This window comes from Oncorhynchus masou, chromosome 29, assembly GCF_036934945.1.
Source record: "Oncorhynchus masou masou isolate Uvic2021 chromosome 29, UVic_Omas_1.1, whole genome shotgun sequence".
Taxonomy (NCBI): Eukaryota; Metazoa; Chordata; class Actinopteri; order Salmoniformes; family Salmonidae; genus Oncorhynchus; species Oncorhynchus masou.
Window position 1 is genome coordinate 57,932,616 of NC_088240.1, and position 27,817 is coordinate 57,960,432.

At 41.3% G+C, this 27,817-nt stretch overlaps 1 protein-coding gene and 1 long non-coding RNA gene across 5 annotated transcripts in view; both read left to right on the plus strand.

The window, feature by feature from the left end:
* Positions 1 to 27,817, plus strand: part of LOC135520084 (uncharacterized) — a 303,255-nt gene that overhangs the window by 268,168 nt on the left and 7,270 nt on the right. The gene's annotated exons all lie outside the window — the stretch shown is intronic.
* Positions 15,992 to 26,934, plus strand: csf3r (colony stimulating factor 3 receptor). 4 transcript variants are annotated; one of them, XM_064945406.1, is made up of 16 exons: positions 15,992 to 16,121; positions 19,203 to 19,713; positions 20,021 to 20,404; positions 21,230 to 21,359; positions 21,649 to 21,815; positions 22,072 to 22,235; positions 22,447 to 22,597; positions 22,904 to 22,986; positions 23,101 to 23,308; positions 23,835 to 24,023; positions 24,374 to 24,475; positions 24,855 to 25,001; positions 25,409 to 25,549; positions 25,741 to 25,837; positions 25,926 to 26,007; positions 26,167 to 26,934. In XM_064945406.1, the coding sequence occupies exons 2-16, from the start codon at positions 19,572 to 19,574 to the stop codon at positions 26,671 to 26,673; spliced, it is 2,694 nt and encodes an 897-aa protein (XP_064801478.1). In that variant the 5' UTR covers positions 15,992 to 16,121; positions 19,203 to 19,571; the 3' UTR covers positions 26,674 to 26,934. The 4 variants fall into 4 exon arrangements, with proteins under 4 accessions (XP_064801478.1, XP_064801479.1, XP_064801480.1 ...); XM_064945407.1 differs by having other exon boundaries at positions 19,635 to 19,713; XM_064945408.1 differs by lacking the exon at positions 15,992 to 16,121 and having other exon boundaries at positions 18,176 to 19,337; positions 19,635 to 19,713.

The window sequence follows — 27,817 nt, forward strand, 5'->3', positions numbered from 1 at the left end:
ACCCGATTAATTATATTAGAGCATATGCTTCACCTCCAAGTTACAGCTGTATGCAATAACAAACTAGGCAGTTGTGAAGACACTCACTCTGTAGCTTACCATGCTTTCTGACCAACTCGACATGCTTCACACCAATCTCAGTCTACTCCTTGCCTTCTCTGGTCTCTCGCTCTTCTTCTAGGTTCAAAACTATATGGCTGTTGTCACGCCTTGGTCTTAGTATTTTGTGTTTTTGTTAAATAGTTGGTCAGGCCAGGGTGTGACATGGGTTTATGTTGTTGTATTTCGTGTTGGGGTTTTGTAGTTATTGGGATTGAGGCTGAGTAGGGGTGTTGCATAGGCTTGGCTGCCTGAGGCGGTTCTCAATCAGAGTCAGGTAATTCTCGTTGTCTCTGATTGGGAACCGTATTTAGGTAGCCTGGGTTTCACTTTGTATTTCGTGGGTGATTGTTCCTGTCTCTGTGTAGTTTCACCAGATAGGCTGTAATTAGGTTTCACGTTCCGTTTTGTTGTTATTTATTTATCAGTTATTTCATGTACCACGATTCATTCATTAAAGACATGAGTAACCACCACGCTGCATTTCGGTCCGACTTTCTTTCGACAAACGAAGAACGCCGTTACAGCTGTAGTATGGTGCTTCATTGACATTGTCAAAAGAAACACACTCGCACACAGCAATCTGGTGCAGTCAAACGGCTCAGCGTTCCAACAGTTTTCAATCTACAGAACCAGTCAAAAGTTTGGACACACGTAACGTAAACTCACACCATTGCATACAAATTTTCACAACCACAACATTCAAAACGAGGCTGCAAAGAAAACTAATGGGACTGTAGCGACTATATTGACGTCAAAATCGGGGGTGTGAACTAGGTTTATATTCAAGTTTTGAGCAACATGGGTATGGCTCTACTTTGTAGCGTCACCTTTTGCTGCGATTACAGCTGTAAGTCGCTTGGGGTATGTCTCTATCAGTTTTGCACATCGAGAGACTGACATTTTTTCCCATTCCTCTTTGCAAAACAGCTCGAGCTCAGTGAGGTTGGATGGAGAGCATTTGTGAACAGCAGTTTTCAGTTCTTTCCACAGATTCTCGAATGGATTCAGGTCTGGACTTTGACTTGGCCATTCTAACACCTGGATATGTTTATTTCTGAACCATTCCATTGTAGATTTTGCTTTATGTTTTGGATCATTGTCTTGTTGGAAGACAAATCTCCGTCCCAGTCTCAGGTCTTTTGCAGACTCCATCAGGTTTTCTTCCAGAATGGTCCTGTATTTGGCTCCATCCATCTTCCCATCAATTTTAACCATCTTCCCTGTCCCTGCTGAAGAAAAGCAGGCCCAAACCATGATGCTGCCACCACCATGTTTGACAGTGGGGATGGGGATGGTGTGGTCAGGGTGATGGGCTGTGGTGCTTTTACGCCAAACATAACATTTTGCATTGTTGCCAAAAAGTTCAATTTTGGTTTCATCTGACCAGAGCACCTTCTTCCACATGTTTGGTGTGTCTCCCAGGTGGCTTGTGGCAAACTTTAAACAACACTTTTTATGGATATCTTTAAGAAATGGCTTTCTTCTTGCCACTCTTCCATAAAGGCCAGATTTGTGCAATATACGACTGATTGTTGTCCTATGGACAGAGTCTCCCACCTCAGCTGTAGATCTCTGCAGTTCATCCAGAGTGATCATGGGCCTCTTGGCTGCATCTCTGATCAGTCTTCTCCTTGTATGAGCTGAAAGTTTAGAGGGACGGCCAGGTCTTGGTAGATTTGCAGTGGTCTGATACTCCTTCCATTTCAATATTATTGCTTGCACAGTGCTCCTTGGGATGTTCAAAGCTTGGGAAATCTTTTTGTATCCAAATCCGGCTTTAAACTTCTTCACAACAGTATCTCGGACCTGCCTGGTGTGTTCCTTGTTCTTCATGATGCTCTCTGCGCTTTTAACGGACCTCTGAGTCTATCACAGTGCAGGTGCATTTATACGGAGACTTGATTACACACAGGTGGATTGTATTTATCATCATTAGTCATTTCGGTCAACATTGGATCATTCAGAGATCCTCACTTTTGCTGCACTGCATCTTCAGAGTTTGCTGCACTGAAAGTAAAGGGGCTGAATAATTTTGCACGCCCAATTTTTCAGTTTTTGATTTGTTAAAAAAGTTTGAAATATCCATTAACTGTCGTTCCACTTCATGATTGTGTCCCACTTGTTGTTGATTCTTCACAAAAAAATACAGTTTTATATCTTTATGTTTGAAGCCTGAAATGTGGCAAAAGGTCGCAAAGTTCAAGAGTGCCGAATACTTTCGCAAGGCACTGTATGTGGGAAACATGGCCTTCAACATTGTGAAAGAATCCATGTGTCCTGGCTAAATTCCCAGTCTGGCCTTCATACTGTACCATCATGGCCACCTAATCATCCCCAGTGTACAATTGGCTCATTTATCACCCCTCCTCTCCCCTGTAACTATTCCCCAGGTCGTTGCTGTAAATGAGAATGTCAACTTACCTGGTAAAATAAGGGTTAAATAAATAAAATAAAATAAATGTTACACAGAACAAAAATATACCCAAATGATCTAACCTGGACTGGTTAAGCTGATAGATTGTACATCATTTTGACAGATGATGAGTTAATTTGAGTTGTTACATAACCTCACAGCATTCACCACCTATCTCAGCCGCCATTCTCCAACTACTATATTCAGTACCATGCTGTAGCCATGAATCTAGATAATTATTCGGATAACATTTTCTTAGATGGCAGTAATACAGCAAAGAACATAAGACATGGTTATTGATGAATGTTTATTTGTTTATCTGCCTCTTGCTTGAGTCTCATGCCCTCTGTATGGACTAATTAGTCCCTGAATGCAAAGTTACGCTGAGGGAGGGTGGAGGAAGATGGGGGAAGGTAGCATAGTGCAAATGTGGAATTCACAGCATCTAAATTAGTCCTGACAGGTGACTGCATCCCTGCTGCACCCTGGCTCACATCACATAACAGCCAGCCATGAGGGGGGTATTTGTTCTGGAATATCATTGGCGATATTTGACAACAAGTTTTCTTCCCTAATTGGGACAGAATATAAAGGAGCCATCACATTGTCACTGTTAATTATCACTGTGTGTTGTCTCTTTGCTGTGTTTCAACACTGCGCTTCGCCTCAACTCATTTGGAGAGTACAGGGATGACGACAGATTGTGTCCCAACAGTCATTGTTCAGTCGATTTAGAGACGAGAAGGGTAGAAAACAAGATTTCCAAATTAATTGTTGTGCGAGACTCTGCCGGCCCGATATCTTGCTTTTCACTTTAATGAATGTTGTTTGAGCACAGGATGAATTGGATGACTTGGTAATGTGGTAATGCAAAGACAAAATAGGTTCTTCTCTCTCAAACTCACCCACCCACCCACCCACACACTCTCTCTCGCTCTCTCTCTTACTTTACCACCATTCCTCTCTCCAATACTATCTATTCCTATTTTATTCTAACTCTATTCATCTTCCCCTCCCTCTCTTCTCCCTCCCTCCCTCTGCTGATTGAAATTCATGCTGTGGGCTAGCTTCAGCCCTAGAGCCTCCAAGAGCCTGGTGTCTGATGACCACACCGGCAGGCAACAAAGGTAGTGGGAGGAGAAGGAGGGAAAAAATGTTAAGACGAGTTCAAGACAGGCTATCCTGCCTCTGAAATAAAGATGGTGACCACACCGGCAGGCAGCTCAGGTAGTGGGATGAAGAGGAAGAGGAGAGGGGAGGAGGAGTAGGGGGATGTGGGGGAAGATGTTAATACAAGTTCAAGATTCAGGCTATACCCTGAAACAAGAGGGTAATAATGAGTCATCAGCCGGAAGGCCAGTGGTTACGTGGAGTTGCCAAGGGCAGTAGGGGAGGGGGAACGGGGGACAAGGTTAGACAATGTTAAAACTCCAATACTTCCTCAGGCCTTCTACCTCAGTGGGCAGCAATGGAGTGAGCGAAGCAAAAACAAATTACACACACATACACACGCACACAAACCACTGCAAAACACACACCTGGGCAAATATTTTTTACTGATTCAGGGATTGGGGCTTAAGAGGGCAATGTTCAGCAATTCAATACATGCAGTAAACACTCTTAATTGGATTGTGTGCTTATGGGCTTTGATGTGTTTCAATCCTCAGAGGACAGCGTATTATAAGGCCTAATTGATTTTAATATATATTAACATGGGTTTAGGACAATTAGCCGAAAACAAACCTCTGGGAAAGAGTTATAATTATGTGTCCAATCGGGAGTATATGCCCTATACAGTCCATTTACAGTCCTTTATTTTTTATTTCCATAATAGTTGTGGATGGTTGTCGACTGGTGGTGTAACAGAGATGTATGGGTCTAAGTGTCTTCCAGGGCCAATCCTGTGGAGGTGACGTCAAATAACCCGGCTAGCCACAAATTGGTCCCCAGAGGCGAGACAGAGGCCAGGGGGGCCAGAGTGTGGGGACCAGCTTCAACCCTCCACGGCTGACACTGTACCCCCGAAGGGTTCAGCCAAGCTCATGCAGGAATGTCGGTGAAATAAGCCCCCTCGCTATACCTCCACTTGGGATATGAATTGTATTAACACTGTCCACCAATCACAAGTTTGAGGGAAAGAAGGGAAAGCAGTCTGAAGGTGAAACAATTTACTTTCTTTTTTTCCCCTCCTTCACAAGGATACTTACATTTGAAGTTGGTTTGGGCTATACTTTTGAACACACATTTATTTATCCTTTATTTAACCAGGCAAGTTCATTAAGAACCAGGCAAGTCTATTAAAGGGATACTTTGGGATTTTGGCAATGAAGCCCTTTATCGGTCTTCTTCCATAGAGTCAGATGAACACATGAACACCATTATTATGTCACTGTATCCAGTATGAAGAAAATTAGAGGTAGTTTCGCAAGCCAATGCTAACTAGCGTTAGCATAATGACTGGACGTCTATGGTATCTACTTGCATGCTAGCTGTTACTAAAGACTTCCAGTCATTGTGCTAACGCTAGTTTGCAATTGTGCAAACACTAGTAAGAATTCTGCACGCAGAGACATAAAAATGGTATCCACAAGTTCATCTGACTCTGGGGAAGTAAATAAAGGGCTTATTTTCCAAAATCCTGAACTCTCCCTTTAAGAACGTATTCCTATTAACACAGAGTAATGTAGGTACAGTCAATCTAACCTATGGTAATGTAAATATGCTTTCTGATTATAAAGGAACAATACTGTAGGCCGTCCTTGGTCCCTCCAAAGGTTGCTCCATTAGATTTGGCTACATCTCTTCCCCAGTGACACCCTGGCCAGGAGAAATGTGAGCTCCTTGGCTCAGCAAGCGTTCACATCCTTGGTTTCATATCATCTTCAATTTGACATTACCTGCTGTGCCACATTTCAAATAACGGTAAGCCTTATTAATTACCAAAGTATGGGTCTAGGGTAAAGGTGAACGTGCAATTACAGAATTAAATCAAGCTGCCGTTTAGCTTGTCAGTCCTGACAGAAATAATTTGGGTGAATTATTAAATGCCTCTGCTGGTCTACTTAGCTTTATCGTCAGACATCCCCACACTGCACGAGTCAAAGCAAAGTATTTTCTTCCCTTTAATGAAATAAAATGAATCATGTTTTTTTCTCCTATTAGATTTATACATTCTTCCGAAGTCGCTGAAGTAACACCAAAACAAGGCTTTAATGTGACTTTTATTTGAAAAAATGTATTTTTTTACTGACATGCTGTTACTAAATATATCCTGCAAAGGGAGGTCGGTCATCTGTCGTTCATTTCATCTGAGGCGATTGTGGGCCTTTAAGTCTAATATTTACAAATGGCAGATTATCATGATTTTCTGTCCATTTAATTGCAAAATGCAATTACTGCATCTACACAAGGTACTACCATAGGAAAGCACTGTCATAGGAAGCTTGTGGATCACATCACATTGCCATGGTAACAAAACAAAAAAATGGTGTATGTTTGGGAATTATGAAAATTGTGCGCACCTATGATTACTCAGCTTTTTACCTCATTCTTACCAATTCGAATATGAAAGTCAGGGCCCGTATTCACATTATTCTTTCTGAAATTAAAAGCTAAACTGATCCTCGTTCAACTGAGATGCTCTGGCTGCGTTTAGACAGGCAGCCTAATTCTTATATTTTGTTCCACAATTGGCCTTTTGACCAATCAGATCAGCTCTGAAAAAGCTCTTATGTGAAAAGAGCTGATGTGATTGGTCAAAAGACCAATTAGTGGAACAATATCAGAATTGGGCTGCCTGTGTAAACACAGTCATAGTCTGTAATGATGATAATTTTTATCAGATTCGTTTTATCATTTTTGTCCTGCATACGTAAAGATTGGAACATTCCACATTCAAAAGACTTGTTCAATTCAAATCATGCTTTACAGCTTACTTGCATACAACAAAAATGGACGGTTAAACCACATATATATAGAACACTGTTTAATATCGATGGGTTAAACCACCACAATACTGCCGCTGAGCACGCATTTCTATCTCATCAGCTGGTGTAATGAAGCAATTTGCCTAATGGTTGAGTAAATGAAACGTTTGGGTTCGGTCTCCATGACAACCAGCTGTCCATAATTAGTGAATCAAGACAAGCAGAGTTGAGGCTGGAGTGGCTGCATGTCAAGAGGTCGGAAGGTGCTAGAATCATTTGGTCATCAGGTAGTTTGGGTCCATACCACTGAAACAATGCATCGAGATCTGCCCATATATCTAAGGTAATGTTTGTGGCTCTTTAAAAATGTTTATCTTGCTAGATCATGCATTTGTATTGAATTTCCTTTATCTCTTGCAGTTTTCTTTTGATTGGCTCTGTCTTTGCTGGAGGTTCCTGGTGTGCCAACAAGGCAAGAGGTACCCTGTACATGTTCTCCATGTTGTTGCTTAATGTCATATTTTTGCGTAAGATACTTACACTAACATTTCTGTTTTGTTGCTGTCTTTTCACTAGCCCGAGCAGCTGCCCTGGGTTTGGTCCTCCCTAGGACCCAGTTTGTCCCTTACAGCCTTCGACCAACACGCCATAGGAGTTTTGATCCCATAAAAACCCACTATGAAAATAATGATGGGCCCAAAGAGGCTGAGTTTGAGGCTATCCTTCTGCGCAACAGTAAAATCCAAGGGGATGGCTATCCAACTGACTGGGCATATGGACAAGTCTTCGCCAGAGGCTTTCAACCCCAACCCAAACCGTATTCACTAAACTATCACGGTTCTGATCCCAGTTTGGCTTACTCCTCTGTCAGCCATTCTGTCTACACTCCCAAGGGAGAACTTGTTAGCAGCCACAAGCCCAACTTTGAGCAAGTCAAGAATTCTGCGCCTCGATCAAATGTAATGGTAGCCCCTGGTCAGTTTGAGTACTCAGACAAAGTGGACATTCGTGATTACTATAAGCCTGTTGTAGTTCAGCCTGTCCCCAGCAGACGTAGAACAACCCAGAGTGTGGTTCCACGACCCCAGAGCAGAGGTGCTGTACCCTATGGAAAAAGTATCCTATGGCCCTGACTTCTCCTCTCCACCATCCCAGAGTGGACTCATCAGCCTCCGAGCTAAAACAAAACGATGTTCCCAGACCCTGGTGTTGTCCATTCTATGATCAAAGAGCCATAAATGAAGACAGAAAAAAACGGATCCTGTTGGTTAAGATCCTAATGGACAAACTTTCCTTTGCAAACCACCTTTGGCTCCTCAGACATACCAGTGGTGAGCAAATCAGTGCACTTTTAAGGGCAAAACATGTAAGCTGTGTTTGAAGTCATTACTTTTACTTATCCATGACATCACTGTTCTGAATCACTATTTGTTTATGGCTCTTCCCCCACTGCCCAGTGTTTATCCTTCAAATAAAATGTCTGTTTTTGAGATTGTGTTTTTTAAATTTATTACTAGACAAATCATCTGATAGACCAAGTAAAGATTAACAACATGCTACATTTATAGAATTTTGGTTTAAGACCAGTTTTCCAGTAGCGACTCACCAGAAGTGCGTTTTTTAAAAGATACACTTTGAACTGAAATGTCATGTTGATAAATTGTTCAGTTTGCTTTTGACCTACAACTTTTGATCACCTCTCTTGTGATTATGTCCCTGTAAACCAATTTGATAGAAACTCTCTAAATAAATGTGATAACTATACCAAAGATTGTGGATAAATGAAGAATGGTTCACTTAAGTTGTTTAAATATATATTCCTGTAGGTGGGTGTTCCTCCTCTCACGTGAGCATGCTTTCCTATGGGCTTACGGTGTCTCTATATTAGAGGCCCACAGTTGACACCCATAAAACCTAGAGGTCAAACAATGGTTTCAATTGTTTTTCCATCATTCATTTTTCCCATTTTGGATTTTAGAATTACTTAAAATAAGGGCTGTGTTTTGTGTAGGCTTACCCTGGTGTGACATTTTTGATAACCATGTAAATCTCTCTCGGACAAGGTGACTTAATATATTTGACCATTTACTCTGGTTCGAAAATGCTAATTAGCATCAAAGTAGACATGCAAAACTGCAAATCCCTGCAAGCTCATACATGTCATCTCTAGCTGGCATCTTTGCTAACAGCTGTTGTGTCAATTTAAAACTTGCACAAGGTAGTTCATAGAATTGTCCGTTTAAAGAAATGTAGCCAATTTATTCATTGCTACATTTAGCTAACAGATACAGTGGTTGTAAAATAAGTAAGGAAAAATACTTTAAAGTACTACTTAAGTCCTGTTTGGGGAGATCTGTACTTTATATTTTTGACAACTTATTTTATTTCACTACATTTCTAAAGAAAATCATGTACTTTTTACTCCATACGTTTTCCCTGACACCCAAAAGTGCTCGTTACATTTTGAATGCTTAGCAGGTCAGGAAAATGGTCCAATTCACACACTTCCTCCTTTGATCTGGCAGACTCACAAAACACTTTTCTTCGTTTGTAAATTATGTCTGAGTGTTCGTGTGCCCCTGGCTATCTGTAAATGTAAACAAATCTAAACTGTGGTGTCTGGTTGCATAATAAGGAATTAGAAATATTTTTACATTTGCATAAGTATATTTTAGCAATTACATTTACTCGTGATACTTAAGTATATTTAAAACCAAATATTTTAGACTTTTACTCAAGTAGTATTTTACTGGATGACTTTCTATTTAACCTGAGTCATTTTCTATTAAGGAATCTTTACTCAAGTATGGCGACTGGGTACTTTTCCCAACACTGATTAGATAGTTAATTCAGAGATTCTTACCTTTGCCTCGATTTTGCAGTCTCGTCCAGATCATCATTGCATTTGTAGTTCTTTCTGATAGCCATATTTGCAGCTAATTATGATTTCCTTTTTGGGGAATAAATACAGGTGAGTACATTGATAAAAGTCACCTTGCCCTAGACCTAGAGAGATTTACACGGTTATCAAAACGTCACGCCAGGGCAAGCCTACACCAAACACAGCCTTATTGTAAGTGTTTCTAAAATCCCCTATGGGAAAAAGGAATGGTGGAGAAACGATTTGAACCATTTCCCTATTTGACCGCTAGGTTTTCTGGGTATTATGACTCATGCTGTGGTACTCTATATCTGTGATGCTAACACGAGAGAAGGAACAGCTGGCTCTGGTCTACTTATTGTCCCCAAAGTGTCCAGAATATCATGTGCATCACACTTATACCTGTACATTCGTAACAAGCCAAGCAGTACAAAACGTATATTAAATCGAATAAGTGCCACGTATCAAAATAGCAATAAATCATTATCTAGACTAAATCCAACACTCTCATTGGCCCACATACAAAAACTCCTCTCTTGCTTAATAATTCATGATCTGCTTAATGTGGGCAGAATTTGAGCAGAGTACATCCTCTCTCTTAGCCTCTTCCTCTTTGCCTACACTTCATTAACCTCAAGTTTATTTGCTGTAGGACTCACATCATCTACTGTCAAATGTGTCCAAGCTTACTGATCTCAGAAGGCTTGCTGCTACCAGAGTGCCATCTATTGGTGCAAGCAAGCTGGTGCCATATTGGATTGCACTGTTGTCCAACCAGTGCTGTGAATCAAACATATTACCCCCTGGCAAATACCATAATCTCAGCCTCTTGTTTTACCAACAGGATTATGATGTTAATTTCACCAAGTAGACTTGATCTTTCAAAGGCTCAATGTTTGTTTTCTGACATTTAACACTTGAACTAAGGCATACATTCATTTGCTTTGCAGAGTTCTTTGGAAAATATCTTACGGTATTTCAAGATTTTTAAATTCACTGTATAGGCAGTTTACAACATGTTAAAGGGACATGACATTCCAAAATCAAACTTTGCCACTTTTTTTTCAGACCTCAAATTTGGTCTTCTGTTGATGTAAATCCACTTCCCACTGGCCATATGTTTAGTAGATCCTGGACAATATATAGTGACATTTAGGACAATATACAGTATGCACATTTCTTTCTGCCTTTTGAATGGAGAGCAGGCATGAGAAACCCAATTGAATGTGCCATTGGTGAAGATTAATTAAAGCAAGGCTTCCTTTGCCTTCAGTGAAAGGATCGCGCATGTCACCCCCGGCTTTCATCTCTCCCTGAAAGGCAGTTTGAGGAGTGCAAAGAGGGAGAGAAGGATAAGGTTACACAGAATGCGCCATAAATCAATCTCAGACACGCAAAGAGAGCCAGCTATGAACACTCGTCCAGAACGCAAATAGGAAAGTAAGTGACAGAGCAAAGTGAAGCAATTAACTGGGTTTTTAAAAGAGGTGTGGGCAGGAGAGTGTGGTGATACATCTTGAGTCAAATGGGTGGTGTGTGGGCAGGCGTGAAGGGGGAGGGGCCTATCATCCACTAGTGGAATACACCTGGTGAAGGTTCACCTGGCTCAGAGTTACACGCTTTATCATCTCTGCACCCAGAAGCCAAATATTTTGTGTACGCTGGCCAGCTACCCCATGTTAAAGGAAGATTACATTCCTAATTATACCGACAGTATTTTGATGGCAAAAAGATTTATGAACCTCTTAATTGTTGTCACTCACAATATCATCTCATCAAGCTTTTGCATCTGTGCCTCTCATGTAATCCCAATTTATCATGCATGTGGGGGCATAGACTTCACATTCTCTAATTGAAGTGTGACAACAGCTATACTGTCACAGAGAGTATCCCTGGAACAACACATAAGACACAGCAAAGAAAATGAATAATTAACTACAAATTGTCTAATCAATCTCACAGCGATATTAGCACCATACAGTATTTACTATACGACACCACCGGTATGCTTCTGTTTCCTCTCGGTCAATGAATTAATGACCCGGTTCCCTCGTACAGCACAAGGAGAGACTTTGGGGCTGTTGGAGCCAACCTCTGCCTAACCCGAGGGAGTATAATTAAGCACACTTGTTTCACAAACACGACAAACACTCTTTGACTAATACTGTGACTCACTCTCACCCACCATGTGACTCATGCTTCAGGGGAGCCCTCTGTATTTGTATTTGTGTGTGTGTGTGTGTGTGTGTGTGTGTGTGTGTGTGTGTGTGTGTGTGTGTGTGTGTGTGTGTGTGTGTGTGTGTGTGTGTGTGTGTGTGTGTGTGTGTGTGTGTGTGTGTGTGTGTGTGTGTGTATGCACACTCGCTCTGTTTGTGTGTATGCATTTCCAGAGAGGTGACAGGTTCTCCAAGCCCTCCAGTGGAGCACCTCTCATTCACATAACTAGGGAAAGGAAAAGGTCAATATTATAGACTGAGCTTATTATGTAAAGGATGTTGTATTTTCTACTCTGGGCAGGCACACAAGTGGACATTGCCTGAGAAGGAGGCTACGTCCCAAATGGCATCCTATTCCTTATATAGTGCAATACTTTTGACCAGAGACTCATGGGCCATGGTCAAAAGTATTGCATTATATAGAAAATCGGGTGCCATTTGAATGCTGGTGGAATTTAGATGGGCCATATACACTGAGTACACCAAACACTAGGTACACCTTCCTAAAGTGAGTTGCAACCCCTCCCCCACTTCCATCTCTCTCTTTTGCCCTCAGAACAGCCTCAGTTACACAGGGCATGGACTCTACAAAGTGTCGAAAGCATTTCACAGGGATAATGACACATGTTGACTCCAATGCTTACCACAGTTGTGTCAAGTTTGGCTTGATGTCTTTTAGGTGGTGGACCATTCTTGATACTCACGGGAAACTGTGAGAGTGAAAAACCCAGCAGCATTGCAGTTTTTGAAACAAACCGGTGCGCCTGGCACCTACTACCATACCCCATTCAAAGGTACTTACATTTTGTGTCTTGCCCATTCACACTCTGAATGACACACACATACAATCCATGTCTCAATTGTCTCAAGGCTTAAAAATCCACCTTTAACCTGTCTGAAAATCTGAAGTCAGTTTTGCGTTGTAATCAGTCATTGTTGCTCTGGTTTTGGGCAACATTCTCTGACATATTTGACTCTTTGAATGCACCTTATCTTTCCTGGATCATGTCGAGAAACCCTCAAACACCTTTTCAAACGTAATTATCTTCTTAACACATAATCCCAGGAGGCACAGTGTGGTTAATACGACTGTGGTTACCCCCTCTATCCCCCCATCCATCCATCCCTCCCTACCTCCCTCGTCCCCTCTCTCCTCCTTTTGTCCTCCCTCCCACAGCAGCCTCTCTATGTGAGCCCACTAGGCTGCCAGTGCCACTGACCTGTGGTAAGAGGGAAATCAATAGTCAATTCCATTTTGCGGCCAGCGTTTGACAGGTACTAGATAGGAGTGGATTGGGTGCATGTAAGGAGCAGGAGCGTGAGTCTGAGCCTGTCTGACCCTCCCTCCCTCTCTCTCACCCTCCCCATTTCTATCCCCAAGCTTCTCAGAGACAGCTATGAAGTGCATGCTGCCACAGTCCTATTTCCTTTAACTATGCCAGTTCAAAAACACTATACCAGCCAAGCAGCAGGGGTCGGGGGGACAAACTGTGCTGATGTCAATCAAGTGAATCACATATTGTAGATGTTGTATAGTAAAAATGTATAGGTAAATCAATAAGGGAAGCTTCAAATGTGTATGGGTTTATCTTGAATACATTATGGGTACTTCACTAGTTGCAATAAGAGCTTTGACATGTATCTATTACCAATATACACTGAGTGTACAAAACATTAGGAATACTGTCCTCATATTGAGTTGGACCCCCTCAGAACAGCCTCAGTTCATCAGGGCATGGACTCTACAAGGTGTCGAAAGCATTCCACGTGGATGTTTTGTACACTATGTGTATTGCACCAGAAAAGGGTCCTGGAAAATATACGGTGCCAAATATTTACCCTGAAATGGTAAGTCTCTGTTAACTTGCGTAAGAAGCTAAAGGGGAGAGACCGTCAGTGAGCAGTAAAATAGAGTACGTTCACAGGATTTCCAATCAAGCGAGGATGGTTCATCATCAGCCCGGGTTCACTCGGGACCCCGAGCTAATTTTACAGAGATGTAACATGTAATACCCAATAGATTGAGAGCACGCCATTCATTAACACTGATTAAAGGAAATGATCAAGCAAAATATGTCAACTGCACGATAATCAGTTAATGCATTTTTAATTAGTGTCTACTTCTCTTTTCTCTGTTGATTTTCACCCAACGACTTGGTTATGCATTCCTTTAATTCTCTCTCTGGCGTCCTCTGATTAACAGTTAGGTTTCATTATGGTTTGTGAGGACGCAGGAGAGTGGGAGAGCGGGGATATGGTAGTTAGATGAAAATTTGAGTGGGTGAGCCTCTATGTTTGAAACCGAGGCCTCCAAAACAAAATAATTTTACAACTTAATAAGCTAATAAATGTGGCACGGCGACTGCCTCCGAGTGCCCTTGAGGGTCAAGGCACAGTTTAAAATCACATTTAAGAGCTGTTTCTATTAGCAAAGCAAAAAAGTTTAGACAGACAGAGAGAGAGGGGCCACCACACATTGGAGAAGACAGTGGTGTATATAGCTTAAAATGGAGGAAACTCAAAAACATATTCTTATGTTGTTCCTAGATAAGGGATCTGTAGATATGCAACATAGTCTCATGCACTATAAGTTCCATTTTAACGTATTTGCTAAATAGTTATTTATGAAAATGTGTGTTTTTTGTTTGCAGTAAAACTTAGCATATGAACAGATTTCAAAATGTATAGGTTTCTATCAGGGTTGAGATATTGGTGTTCTGTACAATATTACTGGAATCTGAAGCCATGTTTCTTTATGAAAAATATAGTCTTAATTGTGACGAAGAGGAAGAGCTTTAATGGCCAGTCAATAGTTCTAATACCTCATTCCTATTTGTCTTCAGATGTTTCTCTTTGGGAGCAAATATAGCATCCTTTTATCAGGCCATTCCAGAGAGGAAGAGGCAAAGCAAGAGGATTGACTTGACTCCGGAGGCATGCTAGAATTCTCCCATCTGATCTCACCTTCTCCCGCCTGCCCGGGCATGTGTGTGTGTGTGGACATGTATTTCCATTGTTAGAGCTCAGAACAGGCTTTTGGCTGTCATTTATAAGGGTTTGCTTGTAAGAAGTAGATAACAGGAATGGCAGTTATTTCCACTGGATAGATCTAACAACCAAGCAACTGTGCTTTCACAGGTACTTGACTTGTTAATGGCTGAGTTCACAAAAGCTAACCAAAAACAGGGATACACAACCTATCTGACAAAAAAAAGAGAGTGAAAATAGTCAGCCACTGCTTTTAAACTGGTCCATTGTTAGGCCTGTCTAACATGTTTTTTTTTTTAAATTATCATTATTTGGCTAATAAGGGGGCCTCAAGGGGGGAAGAAAATGGGCTGGTGTGTTAGAAATTCTGTTTTCAGTCGCCACTTCTTTTAATTAAGCACATACAGTAGTAATGCAATTTGAATACACAACGGAAAACAATCACGTTTGGCTTAGGAAGACGGGATCAATATGATGCTTGGAGCACAAACAACATATCTTCTCAGAACACTCGATCACACCATCACATCAGTAATTTCTTCAAAAAGACTGCATGGAACCCAAAATGGTCACCCTCAGAGAAAGCTTTAAGAAGTGCTTTTATATGCCTACATTTTACAGACTGTTCTATGAAAGAGCTCAAAACAAAACCATTCTCAGGTAATGCATGGTATCTGTAGATGCCACACATTGATCTGTTTCACCTGTCCTTGTGATTGTCTCCACCCCCTCCAGGTGTCGCTTATTTTCCCTGGTGTATTTATCCCTGTGTTTCCTGTCACTCTGTGCCAGTTTGTCTTGTATGTTTTCAAGTCAACCAGTGTGTTTTCCCATACCCTGTTTCTATTCTCTTTTTGCTTGTCCTCATGGTTTGACCTTCTCTTATTTTCTGGACTCCATTCCTGCCTTCCTGACCATTCTGCTTGCCCTGACCTCGAGCCTATTATCTGCCCTTTGGTACCTCCTACACCCTGAACTGGTTTTGAGTTTTTGCCTGTACACGACCATTCTTTTGCCTACCTCTTTTTGGATTTAATAAACTTCAAAGACACTTACCATCGGCCTCCTGTGTCTGCATCTGGGTCTCGCCTTGTGCCCTTATAAGATAGCATAATAATCAATTTGACAGTCTTTAATTTACTTTCCAGCTCTCAAATGTCAAATTTGTCCTTCACAAGAGTTGGATTAGCGTGCCTTTCTTTGAAGAAGGCTGTGACAATTGACACCTGTGAAAATTCTAAATACTCAAACTTAAAATATAATAATGTTTATTTCAAATAGCTTGACTAATTTATTAATCACTTGTGGACAAATGCACATAACATCGAGCATCTGACTCCATTACGTGAGATTTTTTCCTCTGGGTTTCCAAGATCTCAAGGTGTTTAACTTGACTTCCCTATCTCTCCTGTTATGTGCCCCACCACCCCACGTCATGTTATCTTTCCTGTATATGGTGAATTCAAAATAAGGATGTAGCTGGCTGTTCAACTCAAGTGGCCCTGGAACCGGAGTTCCATTTCGCCACTCTGTTCCATCTGATCCTGTCTACGCCAGAGTCTGATGAAAGTCTTTCTGGGTGCTGAGGCTGTATGGTGAGTGGTGTTGCTCTCGAATGTATTTTCTTTATCTCTGAATCACGCTACCTACCAAACCTTCTGATTCACTTGAATCTAACAGAGGAGGAGTGAGTGAGAAGCTCAGACAAGGACATTTAATCTCCCTGTTCAACTGTGTGGATATGTCAAATTATTTACTTATTGGTAATGTAATAGGATTTAGTGACATATCATCAGTACATGTATCTAAATTGAAAAGTTTTGAATCCAACCTGACATCATGACCTTTTCAGTTTTAATGTGACAATTATACAACAATTTTGGCATCACTACTATCTGATCACTATCTGCACTCATACTACTTATACTCTTTTGGAATATTAATGGAGAAAAAAACAAAAAATATGTATAAGATGTCTATGTGCTGTCAATATATGCAGAAGAGGATGTGAAAGAGTTTGTTTTTCTCTTTCTGCTCTTTTATTGTTATGACAAAGTATTAGTCATTGAGAAGTCTAGTGTCTCAGGTCACTTTCCAGCAAAGACGAAACCTCTAATCGAAAATTAAAGGGCAGATTGTCAAATAGTGATTTGTACATATCTATGACATGTTTACCAAATTAACTAGAAGTACAATTGAAGCTTTGCGGAGAAAGAGAAAGAAAAGGAGAAATAGTCAAAGCTTTAACTTTGTCAGCCTGTTGGAGGATATTGTTGGAGGATATTGCCTAATCGAGAAAGAGGGACTGTTGTAACATTTACCACAATGGCTTAAGAGAAGAACACGTTTAAGGGGAGACAGAGGAACAAGGTATAGAACATGTTGAAATATTGTATCTTTGCGACACATCCATTACACAACAAAGGGTGTCAAAATCCCTCTGAAACAATAACATACTTTTGTGAGAATAATGTGCCATTATAGGTAGTTTGGGGAACAACCTTTTCGGGAAAAAAAAGTCCACTCCATACTTGTAAATGACATTATAAAATCCAACCATTCCATGGAATGCCTGTAGACATGGCATCTAAAGGTACTCAAACATTTGACATAAATTAGGAATGTTTATTGACCATCCTGACATATTTGTATTACACTGATAAGTTAGCCTATAGAAGGAAAATATATCATAACCCTGCTTTCCTTTAATCGAAAACAGGAAATTGGCATTCTCATTTGCGTTTACAAGCATACTAAATAATGACGCGAGAGAGCGACATTCTAGCCGGTGACAAAATAAATCACTCCAAATGTAATAACTTTTTTTCTGTCCGTCTCCCTCTGTCACTCTCTCGCTCTCTCTCCTGTCACGCTCTGTCTGTCAGTCTATCTCTCTGTCACTTTCTCTTTCTCTCTCTCAAGGCAGCAAGGGACATTTAGGAGCCATAGGCAATTAGCTCCCTGCAATAATAATAAGGCAAAACTCTGCATAGGGAGGAAGACCGAAGTGGAGGCCTTTATGCAGACAGATGATAAGCAGTAAATAGAAGGAGACTTCAATGCCATCACATCACGCATCCACTACATAGGCTGCGTCCCAAATGTTGGGAATAGGGTGCCATTTGGAAAGCAGGCGTCTTTTCCGTCCCCTACTCTAGGCCAAAAATATACAGGTTAGGACAAGGGGATTCTAATATACCATAAATCTTTGCATAATTGCGGAAAAAGTCAATACAATGGGATCAGCAATACGAGTAAAAAAATGACTGGAAGTTAATATTAGCAGTACAGAAAATGTGTCTTCAAAGTGGAAAATAAACATAATTGTAGTGAATTTCATCTAACTACTCAGCAAACACATGGCATAACTGTTTTGCTGTCATTCTATTCATTTAAACGTTTTTCAGATTATCCACAGCCAATTTATTACTTAATTTTCAGACCGCTGGGTAATGGTCAGACCGCTGGGTAACCAAAGGGTAACCAAATTCAGAAACACATTTCAATTTCCACTGGTCTATCGCAGTTATTTCCCTATTTCAGTGATTTTTAATATTAAGTGACGATAAATAATTTGTCAACGTTTCAGAACCTGCAGAGCCTTGGTAGACTGGCAGAGAGACAGGCAAGTTTGAGAGAGGGAGGGAGGGAGAGGGAGAAAGGAGAGAGAGAGAGAGAGAGAGAGAGAGATCTCAAAGATGTACATGTTACCGTCCTCAAATGAGCAACAATCGAATTCCCAACACACACTCTCATTGGTCATGGCATCCTCCATCTTAGCCATTAGGGCCTAGTTACATTTCACCTAGTTGGCATATGTATTCTAGCCAAATAACAGTAATGGGGGCAAGGCTGTGATTGGTCCATTGCCAGAGGGCTGCCAATATGTTTCACAAAGATGTCATTTTCTCAGGTATTTTCCTATTTCAGTGATTTTAAATATTAAGTGATACATTATTTGGCAACTGTTCAGAAACTTGGTTGGTTTGTGTTTCGGAGGACGCACGGCTCTCGACCTTCACCTCTCCCGTGTCCGTACGGGAGTTGCAGTGATGGAACAAGACTGTAACTACCAATTGGATACCGCAAAATTGGGGGTAAAAGTAAGAAATAAAAAAATAAATAAGAAACTGAAAGGCCACTGGCAAAGAGACAGGTACCACTGTCCACTGGCAAAGAGACAGGTACCACTGTCCACTGGCAAAGAGACAGGTACCACTGTCCACTGGCAAAGAGACAGGCAGGTTGAGAGGCTTGCAACTGGAGAGAGAGCAAGAGAGAGAACGAGAGAGAGAGAAATCAAGGATGTACATGTCAACACCCTCAAACAAGCTATAATCTAATTCCGAACACACACTCTCATTGGGCATGCCATTCTCCATCTTAGCCCTGAGGGCCTAGTTACATTTCACAAGAGGTTTCACAAGGATGTGGTTTTCAGTTGCCTGTCACCAGTATGTGCCTTCTCAGCATGGAGATAACACAGAGGTTTTAAAAACAAGAGTCATATTCATTAGGCACCAAACGGAAGAAAAAGAAGAGAGACAAGCTGATCTTGTCCAATAAGAAGCGCTCAAATTTCATTTTGCATTGTGTAGTGTTTTTCTACAGTGTACCTGAAGGGGACAGTCCCAAATGACAGAGAGGAAATAACCGACCCCTCTTTTTCCTCACAGAACATATAGAGACACAAGCATGACCTGAGTGAATCGGCTGATGGCCATCTTGCCATTGGTGATTGGTGCACTCTGATCTTTAGACTTTAGAATCCGTCTTTAAGTCATTAACAAATTTCCTATGACTGAGAAATTGTGAGTATCCCAAGTGTTTCTTTGTTTGTCAAAGATAGCTGGCTAATCTTTTTTTCCCTCGTAATTTCCGTGTATCAGTTGTGGATGATGCATCTTCGCTCATGTTAGCTTGTACTGTCAAACAGTATATTCATGACAGGTTAGAAAAATATATAGTCATTATCATTGCCATTACAATTTATACGTCCATCAATAAGAACTCTGGAATTTCAAATGTTGTTTTGATTCCATTGAATGCAATGTACTTTCACCCGTTCTTCTTCAAAATCACTCATTTCACATCTTCCCCTCTCACAGGTTTGTATCACCATGGCATCAGCCTGGATAACAATGTTTGCCACGCTGCTGCTGGCTTTTGTGAACGGAACGAAAGATGGTGAGTGCTGTCTTTGTAATAAATAACCTTCTCTAAATGGAAACACCTTCCCAGCAGTAGCACAGATAAAAGAATAGACACTTCACATCCCACTGTCTTACAAATGTTGTTTTGAAATGTTAATCTTGAAGTGATGAGTGTCATTTGAGTTTCACTGAGACATGCAAATATACAGTAGGCAAGAAATATGGAGCTGTATCTCACGATAAGTATTTTATTTGGTGGCTTAAAGAGCCCCTTTTCTACCTTCTCCCTCAATGTTGCTGATGCATTGATCTGCTCTTGGCTCTCTTTCCATTCCTGACAGAGGTTCACACGTCTCCATCTGTGCGGGTACACACTTCCACCCCTGTGGTGGCCTTGGGGTCACCGGTGACTGCCTCTTGCATCATCAGAGATGACTGCCCACTCATAAAGGGGGCAGTCTGGCACCTCAACCACATTGTCTGGCACCTCAACCAACGCCTTATTCCCAGCAGTCCTGCAGCAGCCAATGAGAGTGGTAGAACCTCTGCAGCGGCCAATGAAAGTGGCTGGATCTCCACCGTTTTATATTCTGTGGCCAATCAGAGTGGCTGGAACTCAACAGTGTTTATACCTAGCTTCACAGACACCAAGGGATATCTCACGTGCTGTGTCCTCCACACATTCCCGTGTCAGATCGTAGGAGCAGTGGAGATAAGAGCTGGATGTGAGAGACGTTTTTTTCTTTCTTTGTTTTGTTTATGCCTGTTCAGTGGTGTGCTGTATGTATGGTCTACCATAGCTCCATAGCTCCATTGTCATTCATAGTAGGGATATCCCTTACCCCACATAAAAACATTACAGATGGGACCATGGTAAAGAATGGTAAAAAAAAAAATGCAGGTGTGTCTTGTAGTGCCACACCTCCCTAGTTTCCCTCATGTCCAACATCTAGTACTGAACATGCTGTACTTTAATTTCAAAGAGCAGTTCTGGGAAATCTGAGCATAAAATAAGAATTCATTCAAATCTTTTTAAAGGTGGACTTGGCTCTCACACTGTCTCGCACAGTGCCTGTGCATGTGCAGGGCTTCGCCTCACGCGGTTGCAGCGTAGTAGCCACGCGACCGAAACAGCTGTGAAGTTGAGCCTCGTGCTTCAACTCTCTTAGTTGTTGAGAGAATTGACACACCGTGCTGTTTACTTTCTGCGTCTACCTCATATCGCTGAGTCGACCTTTACATGTTTTAAACATACGTTTCACCTCAGATAAAGAATACAAACCTGAACTGATAATGAACAGTTCAGTAATGATGTTCCAAAATCAAATCAAAATCAATTCAAATGTAATTATCAAGCTCTTTTAACATCAGCAGATGTTACAAAGTCGTTATACAGAAACCCAGCCTAAAACCCCAAACAGCACGCAAGAAAGATGTAGAAGCAAGCTGGCTAGGAAAAACTCCCTCGAAAGGCAGGAACCCACCCAGGCTCTGAGGGGTGACCAAATTTGACACTGTTTTGCTCACCCCAATAATTGTTATTTTCATAGTTCCACCCACAGCACCACAGAACCTTAGCTGCCTGACTAACCTGACCAAGCCGGAAACCCTCTCATGCCAATGGGACCCAGGACAGGACACCCACCTGCCCACACAGTACACTCTCTACACTGAGATCAGGTAACAAGTGGCTATTGGTGGAGGACAAGTGCATCTGTTGTATTTTTAGATTTACATTTACATGTCAAATGTAAATGTATATTGTAATTACGATGCTATTATTTAAATGCCTGCATATGTGTGGTGGTTATCCATAGAGAACCAGTTTAGATGTTACTTCCACGATGCTTTCTGTGGCAACCTCCTAATATCACTATGCATAGGTGTGGAGGTTATCCAAAGAGCTTAAAGGGGAAGATGCGCAACTGTGATTTGCTCAAGAAGTTGTATCATTTCTTCATCTTAACAGGGACTTACCAGAGAGCAACACGTACATGCTGCCTCCAGGGGTGCATCGCTACAAGATACCACGGACCGGCTTCGTTCTCTTCTCAGAGATAGAAATATATGTCAAGGCGGTGAACGCCTTGGGTCAAGCCACCTCAACACCTTTGCTTCTGGAGCCAATGGAGTCAGGTAAGGAAGTAGTGATTTGGGCCGTGATTTACAGGATATGGTTGTTCAAATTAGGACAACCTCCGTCACACCGACTTGGTGTCACTTGTGACTCTGAAGCTGTCCTTATGCAGACACTGTAAAAAGGTAGTCATTCTGAAGCTCACTGTATTCTTTAAACCTAAACACAGAACCGTATGCACCAGTACTTTGTGGCATGGCATTGAGATTAAGCTATTGACATCATAGGAGTTCTAATATAACTCTCATATTGCAGCCAAGTTTGACCCTCCAAAAGTTCTGAAGGTCCAAGCAGAGCCAAACAGGTATGGCTGCCTAAGGCTCAGCTGGAGTCTCTCTGAACAGCAAGCGTGGGTGACCACTGTGACCTTGGAGGTGCGACTGAAAACAGCAAACAGCAAGCAGTGGAGTGAAGAACCAGTAAGAGAATGTCCATTTCCTAAGTGTCCACATACTGCAACTGTGTGAACAAAAATGATTTTGATTAAATAAAAATAAAAGATCATACCAACTGTACTAGGTAACCATAAAAATAATGACATTACTGTGAGTGTGTGTGTGTGTTTTTGTGTGTGTGTTTGCGTGTGCATGTATGTTTGTGTGTGCGTGCGTGCGCGTGCATGTGTGTTAGGTCCCAGTGCAACGCTTAATGCGCCAGAGACCCATGGAAGTGTGTCGTCTGCTCCACGGGACAGAGTACCACATCCAGATACGGGTCAGGTATCAACAGAGTCCATGGAGCGAATGGAGTAACAGCAATACTGCAGTCACGCTTGAGAGGGGTATGTCCTGCATCAATTCTGTTTTAATATAATGTCATTTATCACTCCCATGTTACAAATCTTTGAATCTATTTCTTATTTCTCCGTTCATTGGGCTTACTTTTCACTCTGTGCTAATGAAATGTCCTACATTTTCTATCCCTATTTTTACAGCTGGTAGAATGTATGTATTGACAAACACTAGGCTCTTTGGAAGTGAATTTATAGCCTACACCTGCCTAGTCTGGAAGAATTCTTTGCTTCTCCTCACAACTGAGAGGCACAAATTTGATGAGTTTCAAAATGGACACTTCTGTTTCTTTTCAGCTCCCACCGGACGACTCAACTCTTGGATGAAGGAATCTAGGGAGCAGAGGCATAAGTCTCTCAGTCTACACTTGTTTTGGAAGGTGAGAACGACACACAGAACACATTCAAATTTGACACATCACAAACTTTGTTTCCTGTGATAGCGGTCCACACAACTTGCCCTTCCTCATTCATTTCCTTTCTGCCTTTTGTAGCCATCGAAGCAGTTTCGTGCCAATGGCAAGATCCTGTCCTATGTTGTCTCGCGCCAGAGACAACCCCTGAAAAGGGGACAGCTGTGCATCACATTGGATAGCCATTGTGTTTTCCAGCTTCCCAGGGGCACAAGGAAAGTGTTCCTCAGCGCTGGGAACGCTGCAGGGACATCCATCCCTACAGAGGTGGAGGTGTTTCAACACAGAGGTAAAGCTCTATTAATAGTTAGATTGTGTAGAAAGGGATATTTTACTCAATCTTTTAGCATTTTGTGTATTAGTCCACTGTTAATAAAATCCCAGTAAATAGTATGTCAGTAGTACATTTTTCAAGATAGAACACTTCCAGTATAGAGCGAAAACGAAATATCCCTGTTGCTGAATTCAAAATCATCCCCTACACGGTAGGCACTCCTGTAGATCTGAGAGGATTGCATATATATCAGCATTATGGTAATAGCTTCCTCTGATTGGCTGGGTGGAAATGTCACCATATTTCATCCACCTATGCAATCTTCTGATCTTATCCAGGGGTCAATTTAGAAATCATAATATATGCATAAGCAGAAGGTGTTATGTGTGTTATGTCAGCGTCCCTAACACCCTATATAGTGCACTATTTTTGAGTCCTATGTGCACTATACAGGGAATATGGTGTCATTTGGGACTCAATCTATGGGTGTTTAAGCTTACCTGTGATATATTGTGTGGTAAAAATCTCTATCTGTCTCCAGCTCTGGCAGCAGTCTCTGACGTCATTGTCCTTCCTCATGATGAGAGATCTCTACTGGTCCAGTGGACAAGCATACATTCATCCAGTGTCACAGGCTACGTGGTGGAGTGGAGACCATTGTTGAAAATGGACCCTTCCCTCATCTTGTTTGACCACATGGACAGGAATCAATCCAGCACTCTAATATCAGGTATGGTTTATGTCAGTTATAACGGTATACATTCATAATGTACACTATGTGGTTTCATTCACCTGTCATGTGTCTCTAGTTCTGTGTTATAGGTTTGTGGGAGGACTATGTACTTATTTTATGTACAATTCTCCTGGCTGCACAATTCATTTATCTGCAGGGACAATAACGTTTTCATTGAATTGCATCCACAGTATCAGCTTGTGAGCGAGTGTGTTCTCTAGTTTGTTGCTTGAGTTGATTTGTGCAGACTTTTACTTTGCAGGATTTATCCACATACTATGCATTTATGAACTTGGATCCACTGTTATCTCTTGTTATCTCACTGTTGTCTCTTTCACCGTCTACAGAGAGCATCGAGCCATACAATCCCTATAGGATCTCTGTGTATCCAAAGTATAAGGACGGGATTGGCCTTCCTCAAACCGTCGAGGCGTACTCTAGACAAAAGGGTAAGTCGGTAAACACTAACCCTTATACCTTTGACTTTGTAAGATCTTTACAAGATCAAGGGAGGTGTTGCAGGCTTCCTTTGAGTCAATGAGGTGCGAATTAGCTGCAAAACAAGCTGATGAAAGGTGTTACAATGCCTCCCTCTATTGGAGACCTACAGCAAATTACACTTCCACATACTGCTACCACCATTACTATAAGCCTATTCTACTCTATTTATATCAAGCGCCTACGTTATAGCTCTTTGTCAGCATGACAATACCAACAAATCAAAGCACCATTAGGTTTGTGACATTATATAATTGATATGGTAATCACCACTACTTTTGTTGCCATTTAATCCATATAGTCCTTAATGTTCTCCGTTGTTTATGGCAGCCCCATCTGCCGCCCCAGATCTGAGGGTGAGGGAGATTTTGCATTCTCGTATTGAGCTTACTTGGGAGGAGATTCCACTATGCCAGAGGAATGGGATCGTGCAGAGCTACCAGATCTTCTACTGGGATGAGCAGGGAAACACCAAAGGTGGAAAGATGCTTATTGTGACGCTGTTGATGATTCACCATTGATGATACAACTATAGATGACTGAAAGTTCATACAAAAACCTTATTTTGCCAGGCTGTCATTGTAAATAAGTATTTAGGTCACACTGTATTTGGATAGTCTAGATGCTCCACAGATGGTCATATGATCAACTGCTTTCTAAGGTTATGGTTAGGTTTAGAATAAGGGTAAGGATTAAGTTTAGGGTTAGGATAATGGTAATGGTTAAGGTTAGGTTTAGAGCTAGGGTTAGTAGGTAGTTAGTGGAGCATCTACAGATGGACTATCCAGATAAAGTGTTACCAGTATTTATTCCCAACTGACTTGCCTGGTTAAATAAATTAACATGTAAACTCATAGTGCAGCTGCTGTGTCACTCTTTTACAGTTGTGACTGCTGAGCTGGAAAAGAGGAGGGTGGTTCTACAAGAGCTCGACCGTTCATCCTTATACAAAGCCTTTATTATGGTTAGCACAGGTGGCGGGAGTCTGAACGGATCAGAGGTTACACTCAAAACTGAACCAATGGGTTGGTATTAGAATTTTGTCAAAAAGTAAAGTCAATCAGTGAAGTGCTTTTAAATAAATGTAATGTGCGGTGTTATCTGAGGACTAGTCTCGCTTGCCAGACTCATGGCGCTCCACCCTATGTGAGGTCAGATACTGTATCGGTAAATTGTCTAAAACACATGTCCTAAATCTAAATCTATATATTTTCAGACGACTTGGCTATCATCTTGATAGTTATTTCCTCTGGTGTTGGGCTGTCATTGCTTATCATTATCTCAGTTCTGGTCTGCTTCTCAACACATGAACGGTGAGAACTCAACATTGACTTCATGTCAGTAAATACTTGTGTGTTTGTGCTATTTAAAAACAATACAAGTTTCTGTTCTTATCCAAAGGTTGAAGATGTGCTTTTGGCCCAAGATTCCCGACCCTGCCAACAGCAGCATCAAGAGGTGGAACACATTGGATTCAATGCAGGTGCAGTATTAGGATTATCATGACAAACTATGTATTCAGTGTGTGTTGATAATCCCTAAACACAAGGGTTACTAATATGCATTTATGCATTTATTCTATTCTATTTAATGTTTCTGTGGTTTGACAAAGGAGATACATGTTTATTTTTTATTTTTGAAGGATACTCCCCCTGTTGAGGACATGCAGGAATCCAGCCTGGTCTATCTCTCAAATCTCAGCCTCCTGGACCTGCCCAAGAAGGGTCTCGAGAAGAGGGGTGGCGAGATCACCGATGACCCCTGGTGCCGCTGCAGTGACACCAGTGACCTGGGCGAGTCCATATGTGGCTCCCCCCAAGCCCTCAGCCCTAGCTACATAGGGTCACATCAACACTCTGTTCCGTATGCCACTGTGGTCTTTGATAGCCCGTACTCAATTCAGCCACCAAGCCAATCCCATGCCTACCTGCGCTCAGAGTCCACACAGCCACTCCTGGAGGAGGACCTCGAGGAGCCCTCTAGCCCAAAGGAGTACCAGAATGTTCCCGTCCATGGGACATCTGGGGAGCAAGTTTCCTTTAGAGAATGCCTGAATGACGGCCCAGGAAGGGGAGAGTTATGCATTATTTGGGATGACTTTCCCTTGCTTAGGGCTTTGGCAATGAATGATGTTCGAAGTCAAACCTAATCAGTGGTATTGAGATTTTGAAATGTATGCAAGTATTGTGAGATGTATGTCACAGAATGGCAGATACATGTTCAACACCAATGATGTTTTCAAGACAGGGACAACATGATTATCCAGTTTGTGAATGTTAGTGCTACAAAAAAGTGCACTGAAAAATAGCAATTAATAAAGTTCATGTGTGTTCATGTTGATCAATATTTTGTCTCTTCTGGTCGTTATAAATCATAAAATAAATGTCTGACAAATACATACAACTCTGAACATATTGTAATTTATAATACTTTATAATGCAGTATATTCCGTCTTAAATTTGATCGATTATTTACATTTTAGGATACCTTAGGTTGGATTTGGAACATTGTTTGAGATGTTTGGACCAAGTTTACAGGTAAGTTATTAAATATTTTGTAGTCATGTTGGGCGAGTTGGAACCGGGGATTTCTGAATCAAACGCGCCAAATAAATTGACATTTTGGGGATATAAAGAAGGACATTATCAAACAAATGATGTTTCTGGGACATTTTGAAGTGCCAACAGAAGAAGATCTTCAAAGGTAAGGCATTTATTATATTGTTATTTCTGACTTCTGTGTCGCCTTCTGCCTGGTTGAAAATTATTTTTATGTGTTTGTATACGGGGCACTGTCCTTAGATAATCGCATGGTCTGCTTTTGCCGTAAAACCTTTTTGAAATCTGACACTGTGGCTGGATTAACAAAAAGTTAACTTCTTATGGCTACCCCTCGACAACATTCCGCTGAAAACATTCCGCTGAAAAGGCAGTGCGCGAAATTCAAAAATATTTTTTTGAAATATGTTACTTTCATACATTAATAACAAGTGCAATACACCAAATGAAAGAAACTTCTTGTTGATCTACCCATCGTGTCCAATTTCAAAAAGGCTTTACAGCGAAAGCACAACATATGATTATGTTAGGTCAGAGACCAGTCACAAAAACACACACAGCCATTTTTTCCAGCCAAAAAGAGTGGTCACAAAAAGTAGAAATGTAGATAAAATGAATCACTAACCTTTGATGATCTTCCTCAGATGTCACTCACAGGACATCATGTTACACAATACATGTATGTTTTGTTCGATAAAGTGCATATTTATATCCAAAAATCTCAGTTCACATTGG

What these genes read in the sequence shown, in the direction of transcription:
- csf3r (XM_064945406.1), top strand. Translation starts at nt 19,572, where the DNA reads ATGCAATGTACTTTCACCCGTTCTTCTTCAAAATCACTCATTTCACAT. An exon ending in ATCCAGCACTCTAATATCAG is followed by an intron (nt 24,024 to 24,373) that starts GTATGGTTTATG and finishes CACCGTCTACAG; the next exon opens with AGAGCATCGAGCCATACAAT. An exon ending in ACTCAAAACTGAACCAATGG is followed by an intron (nt 25,550 to 25,740) that starts GTTGGTATTAGA and finishes ATATATTTTCAG; the next exon opens with ACGACTTGGCTATCATCTTG.